This window comes from Thunnus maccoyii, chromosome 3 (genome assembly GCF_910596095.1).
Source record: "Thunnus maccoyii chromosome 3, fThuMac1.1, whole genome shotgun sequence".
Classification (NCBI taxonomy): Eukaryota; Metazoa; Chordata; class Actinopteri; order Scombriformes; family Scombridae; genus Thunnus; species Thunnus maccoyii.
Window position 1 is genome coordinate 9,186,493 of NC_056535.1, and position 19,867 is coordinate 9,206,359.

At 42.6% G+C, this 19,867-nt stretch overlaps 1 protein-coding gene and 1 long non-coding RNA gene across 5 annotated transcripts in view; one reads left to right on the forward strand and one right to left on the reverse strand.

Moving 5' to 3' along the window:
• The first annotated feature begins 6,324 nt into the window (after positions 1–6,324).
• Positions 6,325–15,692, forward strand: gata2a (GATA binding protein 2a). 4 transcript variants are annotated; one of them, XM_042407411.1, is made up of 6 exons: positions 6,325–6,408; positions 6,645–7,058; positions 7,801–8,373; positions 11,140–11,297; positions 13,632–13,757; positions 14,467–15,692. In XM_042407411.1, the coding sequence occupies exons 2-6, from the start codon at positions 6,830–6,832 to the stop codon at positions 14,764–14,766; spliced, it is 1,386 nt and encodes a 461-aa protein (XP_042263345.1). In that variant the 5' UTR covers positions 6,325–6,408; positions 6,645–6,829; the 3' UTR covers positions 14,767–15,692. The 4 variants fall into 4 exon arrangements, with proteins under 4 accessions (XP_042263345.1, XP_042263347.1, XP_042263346.1 ...); XM_042407413.1 differs by having other exon boundaries at positions 11,152–11,297; XM_042407412.1 differs by lacking the exon at positions 6,325–6,408 and adding an exon at positions 6,425–6,511.
• LOC121894674 overlaps positions 10,280–19,867 on the reverse strand; it is a 62,769-nt gene continuing 53,181 nt past the window's right edge. The window contains exon 3 of the long non-coding RNA XR_006095597.1: positions 10,280–10,532. This is a non-coding gene — a long non-coding RNA (uncharacterized LOC121894674). The remainder of the gene's footprint in view (positions 10,533–19,867) is intronic.

Consider the following 19,867-nt stretch of genomic DNA (forward strand, 5'->3'; position numbering starts at 1 on the left):
GAAGAAGAAGGGCCCTGGCATCTAATGCAGTGTGCATATAATATCATGCCTGACGAAAACAGTGCACACACACAAACACACACAGTCTCGTGCAGAACATGCAAACATTTGATTAACACAACAACTGCAAGGAGCCACAAATATAACATTAGGTTAATGTTGTGAATTTGATTTATTGATAGATTTATTGATAGATCACCGATAAGTAGTTAGTGTGTTTTTTTGCAAAAACTAATTGTAATAGTAGCCTAAATTTGCTGGTTGTCATTTCAATGAGTAATAATTCCCTGACAATGCCTAAAATATAATTGTTGATATAAAATTTGAATTCATGTATTTTTTATTTATTTGACCATCTGATTTTATTCTGCTGCTCTGGTGAATTGTTGTCGGATGTGAGAGACCTTATTCTCGTAATTCTTAACTGAATAGATTCTTCTTAACTCCTCATTTTAAAAGGCATAAATGTTGCCTCAAATGTTTTGTTTGCATAGCCTAATTATATTAATATTGAGTATAGACTACATATTCTAACTGTAACATGTATGTCATAGAAATAGACCATAATTTGGTCATTATTAGTTTGACTTTTGATGATTAACAATAATCAAAAGTCAAACTAATAATGCTGTGTTTTTCTGATAAAGATATTTTCTTCCATAGTCCAAAAAAATAACAGGCAAACTTTAAAAAGAGAGATTTTTTAAATCTATTTAATCTCAAAAAGCCTCTAATCTCTTATATAGACTTTATGAGTCAAAATATTTTGGGAAACCATACGTAGCTTGGTTATTTGTTATGCATGCTGGACAAAGTTAGCCTATGATTCCATGAACGTTCATTTTGTGGCAACAAATAATAATATTTCTGAACTCTCAGATCTGCTCTGGTGATTTTAAACATTGAAACAAATGTAATTAATTCAGTCAGAGTTCACATTTCTTTTCTCTCCTCTTTTTTTCCCCCTTTCAGCTTTTCTTTCTCCTCTTTTTGTGTGCGTGTGCACTCTGGGGAGCACGAGCCCCGAGTTGCAGAGGTCCTCGCGCCCCTTGCACCTGCCTGGCTCCAGAGCCGCGCACGAGCCCAGGTCGCGTGCAGGAGATTTTAGGGGCTTTGCATGTTTTACAAAGTTGTTGTGACTGTGTGGGATATAAAGCACAAAAACAGGAGGGAGGGAACCGTATTTTTCTTCTTTAACACGTTTAACGCAGTGGGCGGGGGAGGACCAGGGGCTGAGAGTCATGAAGCAAAATCTCAGTAAGTCAATTAGCACAGAGTCTGTCAGCCTTTTACAAAAGCAAAACTAAGAAAAAAATGAAGACATAACATGAAAACAAAATCAAATATCATGAAGAAAGTGTAGCTTATAGGTAACAGCTGCGCCTTTAGGGACCTGCGAAGGACTGGACAAATGTCAAATGCATTTACCCTCAAATATCTGAGTTCAAATCAAACTTTTTTGTTGGCAAGCCGCAAAAGTTGGTCATTTACAGCTTACTCCCAAACTGCTCATAACGATTGTGCATGTTATTATCTTGCACCTCGACCAAGAGGGGACCAGGGACCTCCTTTGGCCCTTGAAGGACTCCAGGGAGTCCTCAGCAAAATGAGCAGTTATTTAATTTCTGTATTATTTGACTGCGAGGAGGTGTGAAAAATGTGCGTTAAAATGCTCCTACTGTTACCACCATTAGTAAGCATTTTTACATAAAATGATAACAGCAAAAGGTTGTCAGAGGAGGTTCAGATGCCGACATTTAAAAAAAGGGTTTTGTAGCAGAAGGGGAAGGTTCAGATGAAATATTGGGAACCTCGGGGGCAAGTTAAACTCTATTGATCACCTCTTGGGAACAGGTATTGCTGCCAGTTTCTGTCTATTTAACTGCGACCCGGAAGACAGGCTGCTGGCTGACGTGCCGTTACGTTGCTGTGTGGCTGCAGCCTCTCATATGGCCACAGAAGTTTTTTGCTCATATTCAGAGAGGTTTGGATACAGCGAGAGACTGAGCGCAGACAGACACAGCTCTCTGCCGGGCGATGAGACAGAGAGCCGCGATTATAGGCCACCGCTTCTTCCATTTTGTCTCGACAGCATCTTTAAAACAGCAGAGACCGTCTGGACACCTTTCCGCCATCGCTCGGTTATTTTGCGCCGTTATTTTGGAGAGAGACGCCGGAGCTGCAGAGAATCAGATGGAGCCACTTTCTCGGGTTTGACTCAGAGAGCGCAGACACTCTGCTAACAGAGCAGGCAAGTCAATCGTTGACATTTTTTAGACTATCTGCTAATTAAAAATCTTTTTGGGGAATATTTTTGACGTTTAAAAATTAAAATAATAAGTAGTCCAAAGCTATAAGTAGGCTATAGCTGTAATTATAGTTAAAATGTGTGGGTTCTCATCGATTGATAGTATCATTACTGTAACAAAAAACAATGAGGTTATTTTTCTGCAACATATAATTTCTATGTCTGTTAAGGATGTTTGCTGATTTTACGTTGTTAGTAATTTTTAGCTTATATTTACCTTCATATTCAGTCTTAGCTTGTGACGCTTATTCGGATTATTATCTGTATAAACCTCCATAACATCTGAAAAGCGGTAAAAATGACTTACAGTATAAAAGTCTTAATGTAACATAAAATATGGTATTCAGCTGTGTTACTTTCATTAGATTACAGCGTAGTCTGTTTTTCTTTTTTTTATCTTTTTAGAACCAAACAAATTATTTTTTATAATTGAGTGAACAATGAAAATGCGCCCAAATTTAAGCCACAATTAATAATGAATGCACATAAAGAATCGTTCAGTATTTATGACATTTTGAAGATTTCACACCGGTCACGTAAATACAAACGACAATCAATTTTAATACTGTGTGTTGCCGTGGGCAAGGTGCTCTACTCCTGGAAGAAAAAAAAAACACACTTCTCGATCACGAAATGGATTAGTGTATCATCAGCATGATATTAGTGACGACAAAGTATTCAATTGTCACGCTTTAAAATGCATAATGACTTGAGCAATCCTCTTTCATCAGCAGAAAGAGCAATCACATCACTACAATGGCTGAGCAGAGACAGGGGAGGGCTGGGGGTCTCCACAGGCATGCAGGAGCAGGAGTGAACACATAGCACCTTTTCCACAAACCTCTCTCTTACCTGTTCTGTTGTCTGCGCGGTGCTTTCTGGACTGTGTGTGCATGCATTAAATACAGCAAAGTAACAGTGTGAAGCTCTGTGTGTGTCAGTATTAGACTGTGTAGCTTTCACACAGTGAGCCTGTAAAAAAAACTCATATGATTCAGTTTTTTTTTTTTAAATGAATGAATGACTGAATTGATGAATGAACGAGCAAATTTACAAACTGCTGTTGATGAGTTGTTGCTGCATCTTTGACACACTATCAAACAGTTTTTATGCAGAACCATTACAGCATTGTAGAGAACTTTTCCTAAAATGTTCTGTATTTATAGCAACCTAAGAAATATCTTCTGGTGCACAACCCCTTTTGTTAGGTGTGCAGTTCATGCGTTATGTCCTGCCCTATTCTGAAATGTTATTATTCTGAGCTCAAACTGCTTAAATGGCAGTGAGTGGTGCTCTCATAGCATCATCCAGGCCCCTCTCTCAGCCGATATATGGTCTTGTGTCTGGGTGCTTGTGGCCATAAAGCCCCTCAGTGCCCTGGCTCTATCTAATTAGCCGTGAGTAAAGGGGACAATAATGCTTCAGCTGGTTTGTGTCATTCTCTTCTCTCTGGCTCTGCTTATCTTCACAAGCCCCACTGTGGCTCTTCACACCCCCCCAACCCCCCAACAAAACACATACACATACACATAGAGTCATGTACACACACACACACACACATTTGCACAGTCACACACCTCCACTCTGGATAATGATGGATGACCATGCCCAATGGGAACAAACAGGTAGATAAAGCCAATCTCATTTAATAACAGCATGGATCGGAATGATAATCTTGTTGTTCATTAGCCACTGTGGCTGCACAGCGATACAGTTGTTGCACACAGTTCTCACCCGGTGCAGGAGGTGTTGTGAGAGGGATAGTGTTCTTCAGTCTAGGATAGCATCCTTGTGTGAAACAATACTGCTGTGTCCTTGAGAAAAGACAGAGGGAGAGCAACAGCACCCCCACCACCACCCCACCCTCTCCACTAACCCTCACCCTCTCCCATCTTTTGTTCCAGCACAGATACAAATGGGATTAATGAAGGTATAAATTACAGAGGGCTAAATCCTGCTGAGTAATCCATTTGGCAAACATGCAAACAACAATGGGCATGCTGCAGCAGCTAGTCTGAGCCTGACCCGCTCTCCAAGGCCTTGTAGTTAGCACAGCCAGAATGCATCGCATGCAGGCACACATGCTGACCACTGCAGGCTACAGTGACATGTTTAACAGTCTGCTCAGAAAAAAATGTCCTCCACATCAGGAGCATCACTGCTCATCCATTCAAGCTCAAACAGAAGGAGTCCTTGTTGCTTCAGGTCGAAGCATGTGTGGCAGCAATTAATCCTCAGCATAAAATAGCTTCTTTTCATTGTAGATATACATACGGTGTGTTATTGGTTATTAGTGTGCACTGTAATACAATATTTTTTAAAGTCACAATAAATAACTGTATTAAGCTAAAAATATTCTAACTCCACCTGCCACTGTGCTGCGTGCTTTCAGAGGAATGTCAGTTATTCAGGTAGTCAGCCCTACGCTGCCCCACATGCACTAATTTGTTGATTTTAGGAGTTGACAAGCTCAAAGGGCTGAGCTCATCAACTCACTGCCCCTGGTTACATGCCAGTGATTTACTGACTGATGACTGACACACACACACACACACACACACACACACACACACACACACACACACACACACACACACACACACACACACACACACACACAGCAGGTACAGCATTAGATCAGAGCATGATTGTCGCCTTGATGACCTGCATCGTGTCATTAGAGTTATGAGGGTTTTTTATCTGGAGAATTTGTAAAGGTATCAGAAGCTTCACACAAACTCCCACCCCCCGTGATTCTGTGACGTCAGGTCCCGGCGTCGGTGTGGCGACCAGTCTAGGCTCCAAGCACCCTCCAATTATTCCCCGTCAATCACAAACACACACACACACACACACACACACACACACACACACACACACACACACACACACACACACACACACACACACACACACACACACACACACACAAGCGCGCGCGCAGGCCCATATCGGCATTGACACAAGCGCGTTTTACGCACGAATTTCAGTCAATTCTGCTATTAAATAGAATATCATAGAATAAAGAAAAAAAAAGTACTTTTATCTCTTGATCCACTGGCATAATGTGCTTGTATAAACAGGCAGCAAATATTGCGCATAGCAATAATAGCAAAACAATATGCTTCAGTTACTGGTTTTAATTTCTGTTTTAAGTGTTATTGTAAGTTCTGAATGAGGGCGTTAAGAGACACTTTGATGATCACCAACTGGTTTTCATATAGGTGAGGCCTTGCGCCCATCCCTGGTGCCACCAAGAGAGAAAGAGGCGCCATTAGTATGCAAACTGTGTTTGATTGCTCTGTCCCCGAGACAAAACCTCTGTTTTCACAAGAGGAATGCCTTGCTACTAATTAAAGACAATTAGGCGCTCCCAACAATGGGGCCAATTTCTGGGTCATAAATCGACTCCTCCTCTGTTGGTTTTAGAGGTGCTGAAAACTCTGTTTATTTACATAACAGCAGTAGGTATGCGAAAAACAACACTTAAAATTATAGGTGGGATTATAAGGCTCAATCACCAACTTAAATCGTTAAAAGAAAAAAACATTTTGCAAGTAGGTGCAAGATTTAATTTTTTTTTATTGCTCCAAAAAAACCTCTACAATAGTTAATATTCTCAAGAATATTTTGCAGATGGACAGGTGAAGGCGGCTTACTATGTGATAACATTTTTAAATCATATTAATCATGTCAATAATAAGATATATATTGCACAAATGAATTTCCCTCCGTGTTAAATGTCTGTCTTTAGGCTTATAACCGCTAAAAAAAACAGATTATCAAGGGCCGATTGCTCATTCAGTGTGATCTTCATGAGAGAGAAAGACCCCCGAGAAATTACACTGCTGATTGATAAGTCTTTTAGTTTTTCGGTGCAGGGAAAGAAGGAGAGCAGGGATGCGGCGAGCCAATTGTGGCAGGGCTGGTTGTGATTGGCTGAGACCGAGGCCCCGCCCCTTGTGGCTTGATATGGGAATTTACTGGCGCCAGCCGCATCAGTCTGCGCCACATCTCATTAATGAGCCTGAGCACTGCACGGATCAGGAGGTTTACACATCCAAGCTGTATTTGCCGTCAGCTGATCGAAATTGCAACAGGTATCCAGAGGAAACATTTGTTTTTTTTTCTTTATGCGGAGACGGGATGCATTGGCTGTCGTGCATTACTTTGTTCCCGACATTAAATCTTTAGGACCTCAAAGTGTGTCAAGTATATTTCACGTATCCATGATTAGATGTACATATAAAGGATGCTTCTTCTTTGCATGGGAGGCGAGATGGAGCGGCCGCGATGTTTTCACATGAATTAACATTTTGTTTTCGTGTCTTTGCAGGTGAGAAAGGAGGAGACCGGGTTATTTAAGGATTCTATTTCTGAAGTAAATAAACACAGCCGAGACTTTCACAGCTCAGGAACTATATTGTAAGGAGGATTTAACTTCCACTTGGAGGTAAACATAGCCTAAAAGTAGCACAACACAGAAAGGCATTCAGAGGAAAGGAGACGACCAGCTCAGCCATGGAGGTCGCAGCGGCCGATCAGTCTCGGTGGATGGCGCACCATCACGCAGTGCTGAACGGCCAGCACCCGGACTCTCACCACCACAGTCTGAGCCACAACTACATGGAGCCCATGGCGCCTTTACTGCCCCAGGACGAAGTTGACATGTTTCTCAACCACTTGGACTCTCAAGGGAACCCCTACTACACCAACTCCCGGGCAAGGGTCACCTACAGCCAAGCACACGGTAAGATGCGCACAACTTTACTTTGACACTTTAATTTGAGATGTTGTCTAGCAAGTTTAAAAAGCTTTACATTTTATTAAAGGTACTATTACATTTTGTATGGTATAATTAATCCATGAATAAATAGAGGTTGGCCAGTGTGTGCGTGTGTTTGTGGAATATGCATATTAATTTTGTGCAGAAAATATTTACCAAGTTAATAATTCATGCAATGTGTAGTAATTTACTGAAAAGGTTCTTCTTGACATTTCTGGGCCGATACAGCAACATAAAAGGAATTTCTAGCAAATGACAGCGAGAGGAAAGGGAAGTATGTCATTTAACCCCTCTGTGTTGGGGCAGGAGTTTCTGGAGGGAGAGAGAGAGGCACTTCCCGGATATAAAATAAAAACCGCAAATTTACTAATAACAATCTTTAGTCCGAGAGCTGCAGCTGATGAAAAGATACTGCCCTGACGAGTAGCTATGCTTTTTGTGTTTTCTGCTGCCAGAAGGCCTTTTCCCATTTTAAATAGGCAGACAGTGTGAGGCTTCTCCGCTCTGTTTAGGATAATTAACTGAATGTGAGAAAAATCTGCTATTTTAAATTAACTATCAGTATTTTATCAACATCTGGAACTGGGGAAACTAAATGTCGGACTTGAGTAATTCCGAGCATTTAACAGGTAAGATAGTCTATGACTTTTGTTATGCTTTGTAAACTCATAAAAATATATATTAAATAGATTATTTTGAATTTCAGCTCGCCTCACTGGGAACCAGGTTTGCCGACCACACCTCATCCACAGCCCCGGTATTCCCTGGCTGGACCCCGGGAAAGCAGCCCTGTCCGCTGCCCACCACCATAACGCATGGGCGGTCAGCCACTTCAGCAAACCCGGCCTGCACCCCACCGGCTCCGGCTACCCTTGCAGCAGCAGCACCGGCACAGCCCCGGTTTCGTCGCTCACTCCGGCGTCCCACTCCAGCCCGCACCTATACAGTTTCCCCCCTACCCCTCCGAAAGACGTGTCTCCGGACCCCGGCCCTACCTCTCCGACCTCCACCTCGACCAGGATGGACGAGAAGGAGTCGATCAAGTACCAAGTGCAGCTGACAGACGGCATGAAAATGGAGAGCTGTAGTCCGCTCCGCAGCGGCCTGGCCTCGATGAACAGCCAGGCCCAGACACATCACCCCATCCCGACCTACCCGGCGTACCCTCTGCATACACCCCACGAATACAGCGGCAGCCTCTTCCACCCCGGCAGCCTGCTCGGCGGGTCCTCCTCCAGCTTTACGCCCAAATGCAAAAGCAAAGCCAGGTCGAGCTCAGGTGAGTGTCATGTGTGTTTCTCCCTTACATCAGATGGCAGATTAAACTGATATGGCCTAATGAAATAATTATGGTTTATTCGGCTGAGCGGTGAAGCGCTACACACTGTAGTTTACCCAACCAATCATCATTAGATAAATGTTTCATTTCTCACCATCTAATATTATAACTTACTTTGTCATACTTGCTGTTGTTGTTGTTGGTATAAGAGATGTTACAAAAATGCAGGGGCATTACCAGGCGGGAATTTACGTCAAAGTTCCTTTTACATTTTATTTATTTTAGGTTGTTCCCGCACTAATGTAATTCTTAATGCTGATGTCATGTTTTGAAAGCAAAACTTGTTGCTCTAGTGGGTCACATGAAAAAAGAGTGAAAACTTTCGTATCGGGCACTTCTCTCTTCTCCAAACCTGCCCGTTTGTTCTATCATCGTCCCACCGCACTCGTAAGAAGCATCCACTGTAAGAGGTTGTTCACTTTTAAGAGGAATCAACCTTAGATGGAACTCATCGGACTAATCCAGGGCCATCGTGATCATGATTTAAGTTTTTTTTGTTTGTTTGTTTGTTTTTTGTTGTTTTTTTTGTTAGAGTATAGGGTTGATTTGAATGATTGGGTTCAGGCTTACTTAAACGAATTAATTACTCACTGATATCTACAGCCTTTGTTTTGTTGATCTCGGAACAGATGAAACATTGACTAAATTGACGGATCTTTCACGAGAATTTTTTACTTATTCAAATATACTCGAGGTCTCATTGTGACTGGTTTCCATAACGTCATGTGCAGAAAGTCAAATACCTTCATCTTCGTGCCATAGGCTTGTTTTCTTTCAAATGTGGCCTTTATTGCACTTAAAAATGAAGGAGTCACGACGCCCTGGCTCCTGCCATATCCTGTATACCTCCAAGGGAACAAATCACGACCCTCCACCCCGCCCACCGCTCTCCCCAGTACTAACAAAGCACAGGCGACAGAGCCCTGCTGTTTGTGTTTTTAAGCATGGCCTTGGCCCAGTGCACTGACATGAAGTGGAGGCAAGCAAGTCCACAGTAGATCTGCTTCTCTCTCTAGATGAGGGTGTATTCAATAACACTGTTACGTCTGTGCATCCGCTCTCCGTTTTGGAGAGCAGTGTATTGAGTAATTCTGATTAAAAATGCACATAATTGGTTTTTCCCTTTACTCTGAATTCTAAGAGTCAGAGAAATTGTTTATAATAAAACATAGCCTATTATCTGACTGTCTGGACAAGCACCTGATTCAATATACTGTGTGTTGGGAGCGATATTAAGGGAAATACTTAAAAATAAATGTGCAGACATTTGAAAAACAACTCAGTCTGGTAATGGGTCTGTAATTTCCCCACATTGTTCCAGCTGCTGTACTTTGAATTAATGGACAAACATGTCAACAGCAGAAATGTTAACAAGCTGCTCCAAATGTAGTTGTCTAATTATCAGTATTGTCATCCATTGTCCAGCTGCTTCTTAATCCACCTGGGGAATGCTCACTGGCTGATAATCTGACTGAATGTGAGCTTTTGTAGCAGAGAAATGTTATACTGTGACATTTAAAAGAAGCTGGCCAGACTGTGCCTGAATCAGTAACACAAACATATCAGCTACGGCATTAAAAAAGACTCTTATCTATCAAAGTCGATGTCCAGTGCCAGTAATGGTGATTGATTGTTGTACAAAATGCCACAATGACATTTCAGCTGTCAGTGCATATACCTTACAGTGGTGTGGCCTCCTGTTAAAACCAGAACTCCTGCAGTCTACCCCAACTTTTCATATGAAGCTTTCATCTTGCCATTTTTATTTCAACACTAAACATTGCATAAGACTTAGTACATCAGTCATTGCTGGTGAATATTTAAAGTATTAATGACCCCGCTTTAATGTGGTTGCTTTACTTGCGAAACACTTAAGAGGAAGAGAAGGGAGGTACAAAAAAAAAAAAAAAACGCTGAGGTGCATTTCAAAAGGAACATAGCTTTTTGCTCAGGTCAGACTCCATTGTAGAGCAAGGGTGGGACTTTGGGTGTCGCTGGCATTATATCAGGAATAATGAGATGATGCTCTAGGGAGCGAGGGATACTTGAATTAAATGAATTGGTCGGTTTAGCAACAGGCTGTTTGAAGTCAGTCAAACCTGTATGGGAGAGGAAAGAGGGTGGGAATAACTAAAAAAGCAGGTTTTTACATAGAAGAGCCCAGGTATGCACATGAAATCTATCCCAGATATTGTACTATATATCTAACAGTGAATAATACAGACTTTATCAAAATGATGCTGGATTGAAAGCCATTTCTATATTATAAATTGAAGCCAACTGGCATACAAGCTTTTCATCAAAGACAGCAACACTGTCCGGCACATTTAATACCACCACCACACACTTATATTTCCCCTCGTGGGTGCCCACTGAGCTGATGAATAATGTAGTCCTAATTTGATGGTGAGTCTCATTCTTCTTGTTGGACACCTCTGGACATGTTCTGGCTGTCTGTGGCCTCCCCACTCTGGATCGGTTTACATAGAGGTGTCTGTGTCCATGACAGCCATGCACACTTGGTACACCTGCACTCTCATAAGGACAGACAGATTTTGACTTCATATTACAGGGCCAACCAGGGCCACTCATGTCGTTCAGCTCTGTATAGTTGCCTGACTGGACTGGACAGCTGCTGTATATGGTTCTTCTGACTGAGGGTGAACTTTTTAATTATATAAAATTTCTTCTTGTTTCCTTCTCTTGAATTATATGCAGAGGGCCGTGAATGTGTAAACTGCGGTGCCACCTCCACTCCTCTGTGGCGACGGGACGGTACCGGCCACTACCTGTGCAACGCCTGCGGACTGTACCACAAAATGAATGGCCAGAACCGACCACTTATCAAGCCCAAACGTAGACTGGTGAGTCCTACTTCTCTCTCCATCGCTTTACTCTGAGAGAAGGCACCCAAATATGAGCACAAAGCAGATGCCGGCTGCACAATTCCAGGAAAGTTATATTTTCCCTATGATCTTCCTGGAATTGTTTGTCCCTCTCACCCCCCGATGATCCGCCTTCATGGCCTGTTACAATACTGCTACTATTGCCATTGTTCCTGCTATCATTATTGCTGGTACTTCTGATACTGTTACTGATACCAATGCCCATGCTGCTTTAGTTAACACCATGCTTGAGTAAATGAAAAGCAGCATGGACACATAACATTGTTGTCGTTGATGTACCACTGCTCCAGAGCTGCACAGACACTTCTACCATTAACCCTACTGAGGCTGGACGTACTTCTATGTGGCCACATTTTTTTCATCAATTTGTAAAACAGTGTATTTTAATTCGTTTTAAAATATCTATCACAAACAAGAGTACAAAAATTATTTTTATAGTTTTTTATTATTATTTTTTATTATTATTATTCAGTAACTCATGAACCCTTTATTGTTCAGAATGGAACTGAACAATAATGAATGTTTTATTCTTTTATATGGCAGTGGTTGTTTTGTGGACACTTTGTTGTTGTATTTCAGAAATAGCCATAAATAACAACAACTTTATATAAATTAAAACTATTTTCTCTGTCATTTAACAATGATAATCAATTGGTTATGTGCTTAGTAAAAATTAAGATAACCATTCCATTGTGCTCCTAACTTAATAAGTATTGGTAACTGAAATAAATTAACAGCAACATCGTCAATAATAATAATAATAATGATAATAGTAATAATAGTAATAATAATAGACCTAATAATAATAATAATAATCGCGGATTAATTACTGCTTTAAAATTAAACAATAAAAAGTTTCACTGCGCTATAATCTCTTTACAGCAATAAAAAAAGAGGTCTGGACTTTTTCATTTGCCCAGGCTAATTATGATTGCAGAGGCTGTAGCCTGGGTCTAATGGTCTTCATTAACATTAGCTGGTAATTTGACTTGCCAATAAATTGGCCGTTATCAGGCGATCCGCAGAGATATTCTCTGATGGGCTTTTTTTGAAAACACCAAACCTCATTTTTTAATCATATTTTTTTCGTGTTGTTCCTTGACCACCTCCACGTCGTCCCTCCCCGTGAAAAGTCCATTACATTTTCCACTGGGTCGGCCCATGTGGCTGTAGCTTTTGCATTTTCAGCTCAAGTGTTTTTCAGAGTTGTGTTCAAAGGGGCATCCAGTTGTTTCCTATCCGGATATCTGCCCGGCCCAGATAAGGAAGTCAGGCTCCCGGCTGTTTCCGCCTTCAACCAGCGCGCTGCATTCTCTATGGCCAGCCTGACATACACTGTAAAGAGATTATCACAACACTGGAGGAGCCGCTTATGTGTGAAGAGACAGACCGTGAGGGGCGGGGATTGGAAAATAAATGGATTTATGTTACTCTCTTGTTTGTCATTCTCGGTGGGCAGTGGTACAATCTTAATGCGCTTTTTAAAAAAATTATGCGTTTAAGTTATTTTCGCACAAAAATGACCAGGGCGGTTATTGTTCTCCAGGTCACTAGCAACGAGTCCACCTGAAATTAATTAAAAGAAAATCCTGGATGCTGCCTGCAAAGCAAAGAGCCGGAGGGTTCTTGCATGTAAAGCTAATGTTTCTTATTAAGTGTGAAGAATTGATCCGTAATGGACGCAGGAGCACACAGCCAGGCAGGACACCGGGTCTTATACACGACTTGTAGCTCAGTTTCCCTGGATCAGGATAAATAGAGGGTTTATACAAGGCCTGCATTCTAACATGTTAATAGTAGCATAGCCTACTTATTTTTTTTAATTCATTAAATAGGATCATTCCTAGCAGGCGTGTGCAGAAACAGGCATTTCGCAGAAAAATGTCTCCATATCTTATTGCGCAAATTAGAAAATTCGATCATGGTTGTAGCGGTCTGCCTACATGCAATTGATTTAATAGAGGAGTTAAGTAATTTTTCCAGTCTGAGTGTCGCTTCTTTTGATGCTTTTCTGCACATGGTTCTGCGTTCAAAGTTGAAACCTCACAAAAATCCACGTGCCGCCGTTTAATTTAAGAAAAACTTTCTGTCTCTTATTGATTTTGCGCTGAGGCAGAAATCACAAATTCACTGCATGCAATGTGGTTTTGATAACAGATGATAATGATAAGCCATAGGTGTATAAATAACACTATATTCCCTGTGTTTTTGTCCAGTTCAGTGTCCGCGCTGACCTCTCGCCACCATGTGAATGGGTCATTATTCCTCATGTGTTTTCTCTGTTTCCTTCAGTCCGCTGCAAGACGGGCAGGCACCTGCTGTGCAAACTGCCAGACCACCACCACCACTCTGTGGAGGCGCAACGGGAACGGAGACCCGGTGTGCAACGCCTGCGGCCTTTACTTTAAACTGCACAATGTAAGTAGCCTGGATTTATTTTATTTTATTTTTTATTTTTTTTTATCAGAAACACAAACGCTGCATTAAAGTGTGAGGTTCTGGGGGAGGAGGGTGAGAGGCGGGGGGGTGGTGGTTGCTGGTCGTTAACTGGTCAAGTGGGCGGACAGCTCCTATCGATTTAGGAGCAGAGAAGCTGTGAGAGTGTGGAGGCAAAGCCTGCTCACCCTGTCGAGCAGAACCCACCGGTCCTCTTTTTTTTATTAATCCATCGTTGTTTCAATGGGGGGCGTTACTCCCCGGAGAGGCTGCAGGGTGGGACTGTCATTCAGTGTAACTGCGTCGGTTACACTGATGAGGATTTGTCTGAGGCTGTTCCTTTCAGCTCCAGCCAGGCCCTCATCCCCATGTATTCATATTGACCAGAACGGTTCTGTTTGGTTTTAAATTAGACAAAAGCTAAAAAACGCCCCTGACTGGTCTTATAATGCAGCTATATATGCAAAACAGCTGCTCATTATTTATAACATTTATTTCACACTGCTGTCATTCGTATTGGACTACCATGAAAGAAATGCATGTAAATCCTAATTGGCAATGCAATATGGGACATATTCCTGGTGACATATTAAATAATGAGCTGGAACTAACAGCAAAATAAACCTTAAGTATTATAATGTACTATTCACACTGTCAGTGCAGCTTTGAGCTAATGTGCTGCTTTCCACAGGTCAACAGACCCCTGACTATGAAGAAAGAAGGCATCCAGACACGCAACCGCAAGATGTCCAGCAAGTCCAAGAGGAACAAACGAGTAGGGGACGGCTTCGACGAGCTATCCAAGTGCATGCAGGACAAGGCCTCTCCGTTTGGCGGTGCCCCCGGCCTCACAAGCCACATGACCCACATGGGTCACCTGCCCCACTTCAGCCACTCGGGACACATGCTGCCTACTCCCACGCCCATTCACCCTTCATTCAGTCACCCCCACCACTCCAATCGCTCGCCGGTCTGGGCTGAGCCTCACTGAGGCTCCTCGAGACCCAGAACTCCTCCTCAGCCTGTAGGAGCCACCACATTGCCATTAACACTAAATGGCCTCCACATCAAGCCGAAAGCTGAGCAGACTTGTTGCGTCATGTACAGTGGTTGGAGGGGAGGGACTTTCAGTTGGACTTAATGACTGAAGGTCATGTCTTGCCTGACCTCACTGATGGGACGCTGCAGAGATCAGGACTTCAGCGGACTCTGTGAAGACCTAATGTGACGAGGGCTTTGCGTGTGACTCCCCCGGGTGACTGAGGCTTGCAGGAATGGAGTGAATGGAGACGCTTGTCATTCTTTTTGCTTATTTTTACTAAGTCACTTTGGTACCCACCTCTTCTTGACCCTGTAACAGGAGACTCACGAGAGGTCTTAAAAAGAACCGCTGTTTTCACCTCATCTCATTATATACTGAGATTCGTGCACCCTGTCCATCCCCCGGCTGTCGTCAGTAACTGCAGTGGACAGACAGACTCTTCAGTGCTGGAAGTCTAAAGACTGGCTGAACACAGACAGCTACAGCACTCGTACACCTCTGTTACGAACCAGTCCAATGCAGACTATAGTACCCACAAACCAGTGCTCTCCTCACATGCTGGATTGTACACCACCACAATGCTCACCTGTTTTTAATAACGGACTTTTATGGAAAAAAGACACAGTAAATAGAGTGTTTATAAATGCTTAATTGCTATTATTGTTGTTATATTTGATGTTATAATTATTGCTACAATAATTTATTTTCACTCTTAAAGCTTTCGTCAAAGACACATGGAAACTGTTATGATTTTAATTTCGTGGTTATTACGTAAAGAAAAACACTGACCTATCTTAGATGAAAAGTCCCTGAGCTGTATGTTTTTATCATTTTTCCATCTCCCAAAAGTAAAGGAAATAAAGTTTAATACTGAAGTCAAATCTGTCACTGCCTCCTACGTTTGCTCTGTCTCGATCATTCCTGTGTACACACACAAACAACATCAGGCTCAACTCTCCTTCTAATGAAGAATGCTTGATTATTAAAATCATAAGTGATATCAGATGTATCAAGGGAAGCTCTGTGATCCCTAAAGCGTGGAAATGCTTTGGTCAGGCTCCTCCTCTATCTGTGATGGCGTTGTTAAGAGAAGGCCTCTTTGTGGAGCTGAGGCCCCAGGCTGGACCATTGTACCCAGACAGCAGGCTCCAGCAAAGGGCTCCAGAGTCACACACAGTCATACATATGCACATACCCACATGCTCCCACACACACACAGACAGACACACACACACACAAACACACACACACACACACACACACACACACACACACACACACACACACACACTTGGAAAAAAACAAATACAAACCCTAGTTCACACCCTTATTTAACCAAATAACCTACGCAAGATCTCTTATTTTAATATCTAAAAGCGAAAATGTTAATAAAAACATATGTGACAAATACTGAGTTGTGAGTGCAGTTCAGTGGGAGCCGTTCTCACTCCCAGTGTCTGTCGGAGTAGCCCTCTCTCTTGGCCACAGTGATTGGAGTGAGAGGAAGGACAGCAGGTCTTTAGTGGGAGAGAGAAGAGGAAGGAAAGGCAATCAGGCGACCTGAGCAAACACGTGGGGGTCTGCTCAGACCCTTCGCACACAGATGTGCACGCAGCTGAGACTGCCAGGAAGCAGGCGTCGACTCTGTTTCTCCCCCATCTCGTCCTCTTTTTCTTTCTCTTTCTTTGTTTTGTTTATGTTTTTTCACTCTCCCTCTTTTTCTGCTTTCTCAATTGTTCTATTTGTCTTTTATTCTCCTCTCTCTCTTTCTCTCCCCTACTCTATGTTGGCCATTGTTTCTCCCCCTCCCATTTAGAAGATTACAGTAAAATAAAGGGGCTGAAGAAACTTTGAACAGAGCCAGCCACTAATGAGTCTGCTCGATTAGGGCCAATTTGAGGTCATCATCACTGAGTTCTGCATGCCCTCACACACCCAGAGCACAAACCATCCGATTAAACAGTCTAGGCTAAAAGTGGACTACTACCCCCCCTCCCGAACCCTCCACCCTACTCACATCTGCTGGACTGCTGTGGTGGTTGATCTCCTGGGGTTTCCCCGAGGCTTGATCATATAGGTGCTGTTTAGTTATTCAGTGTGGCTGAATCACTCTGTTGTCAGCTCGTGCTACATCAGCACCCACAGCACTGACTGGCTGTACACACATGGATTGGACTCTGTTTTCAGAGTGGGGGTGGGATCCCCCTCATCCACTTGCTGAACACCAGTGAAAATATAACACTCGACTGCCAATAAGCAGTCTAGCCATCTGTGTGTAGCACAGTGCTGTGGGTGCTGGGCCGTGTACAAGCCACGGTTCCAGTGGGTTTCGGGCTGCTGCAGCCAGCGAGCCTACTCGGCTGGGCTTGGCCGGACTCCCGGAGCCTGAGAGGGGGAGACGGAGAGAGCCAGCACTCTTCAATGAGGCCCTCCAGAGGGAAGGAGCAGCCCTCCCAAAAATAATACAGCAGTCTGCCAGGCCAGTGACTCCCAGAGCTGCCCTCTCCTCAACACACACATCCACACTCACTCACACAGACATGAACAGGCATGTGTGCATACGTGCTGACAAGGACTGTGTGTGTGTGTGTGTGTGTGACAAAGCTTCTCATGTCTGACGCAGAGGCAGTGTTTGTGTTTGCAGGAAGCATCTCCTAGGCTTGAAAACACATTAGGTACCAGGCACATGACATGCACACTTGCTCTTGAAATGAATGCTTGGCTAAGTGTTTTGGTCAGCATGTGCCATTTTCTCCCCCACTGAATTCATACAGTCTCTGTAATGTATGGGTTGTGTATACTTTTTACTCACCAAGCCTCACTAAACCAACAGCTACACTGAACAAGACATCCCTCTCTAGCTCACATCATGAGTTATGTGACACGAAAAGAGCCATAAAATAGGATGTTACTTATCTTCACTATCAGAGTGGCGTTCCATAGAGGAGATGAAGAGGAGAGATGTCAGATGCGTTGGCGGGGTGAGCGTGGTGGCCACCTAGATCAGAGCACGGAGAGGTTTACGACTTCAACCTGGAACTGGATGTTTCAACTCATCTCGACTCCCTACCTCCTTTTTGTCTCCCCCCATGCTCTTCCGTTTGTCCTCACCAACCCCACCACCCCACCATTCCCTCTCTGAGCTCCATGTAACGCTCCATCTCTTCATTTTTCCATTTTCCCCTCTCCACCCCCCTGCTACTCCCACTCTCTTCTTGTCTCCCACTCCCCCAGTGTATTTGTTTTTTCATCAAATTGAATTAGTGGAATCAAAAGGTATCCCGACCATCCCCTCACAAAGTTGAGTTAGCGAGAGAGGGACGTTGAAGATGAAAGGAAGTGGAGCGCAGTTCAGATGCAGGTCTCTTCGTGTGTGTTGCAATGGGGGTTGACCTTTGCCTGGGCCTAACTAAAAAAGCATCCCTCCTTCCTAAGACCCCTAGAAGGATATTAAAGCTGCAAGACAGGACAGTATTTAGATAATACAAACATGGGACATGTATTCCTGCCTTTATCTGACAAAAAGTAAGTTGCTTGTTTGTTGATATTAAACAAAAAGAGAACTTGTGCTTTGCTATGATGAAGCATTAACCAAGCTCATAACTGTTTGAATAGCTACCGAGTCATAGTGATTGTGCTCTGAAGAGACCCAAACCTGAACTTCCTCTTTTCACGGATTAAGAGAAATTCATAGAAATACCCCGCTGACAGTGCTAACAGGAAAAAGGTGGGTACATTCAGTAAAACACCTGCTGAATACTATTCATGGAAACCTCTGCACATACACCCTTTGACAAGTCTTTTTAGTCCTCAGATTAATCAACCATGCCACGTAGCGATGATGTGATCAGCAAAACTTTGACAGTAATAACTGACACTCAGAGAGAAGCAGAATTGACAGCAGATAATCACCAATGACCTCTGTTGACAGGAAACAACCGCATCCTGACCTGCCAGAACACTGAATCTCACTGATGATCTCTCATAATGTCAGAAATTAGTCAGAAAAAGTCATACATGTTTATATCTTGCATCATTTTGCCTCCTATGACACTTAACTTTTTTTTTTCTCCACCACTTCAAGCCAAACAGTGAAAGCTGCTTGCTACTTACAGCTGCATACCAAGCTTGACTGAGGACATGGCTTTTCAAAGCAGTGGAAAAAAAAAGAAAAACAGGAAGTGAGATGTTCACACAGGAAATACTTATTTGTACTATTAGGACCAATTAAGACCATAAAGGTCGGTAAAAAGAGATTGATTATGAGGGATAAACATTTTGAATCGTATTAAATTGTAATTCTCTATAAAGATTTCATACTGTAAGTTCCTGCGGGTTTGTCCTGAACGCAGTAAGTACACCCACTATTAAAATCAGTCTACTTCTTGCGTTGTAAACATACAGTTTATATTTGAATAATTTGGAATATTGAACATTGTTCTCTATGACACTCACAGCCTGTGCTAGGACACAAAAGCTAACCAAAGGACAAAGCTAACAATAAGGATTTGGGCTTAAATGAAAGGTTTACAAGTTTTGCATTTGTAACCTACATGTATTTTGGGTGTCAAGTGTGGTAAAAAAGTTAAAAAACATATGACCGTCAAATACAATGTAGAATATGTTGAATATATGTTTTATGCTCTGAAAGACAACTTTCTCACTTTTTCATTAGCATCAATGGGATAATGTGTAAATATGACAGTAGGGAAGTGAAAGGAACAGGGACAGTGTTTCATTTACTGGTGGCAGGGGACAGACCTTATTGCCACAGTTTATGGTTTTTAAAAGCACTTTCTGAGTAGAGTGTTCTAATAATGAAAGAGGTTTGAGTGCATAGAGTTACAGGTCTTTGTGGCTGCTATGTTGTACTCCCTGATGATTATCCCCTCTCAGACTCAGTATCCACTTGCTTTGATGTTACTGCCGTGCTAATGTGTCTGGCTTCCACTGTTTGTCCACAATCCCTGTTGAAATGAAGCAGATACAAAATCCTGACACAATTCAACTCCCCTAATCACATGAACTTGCTGCAATTCAAACCAAGACC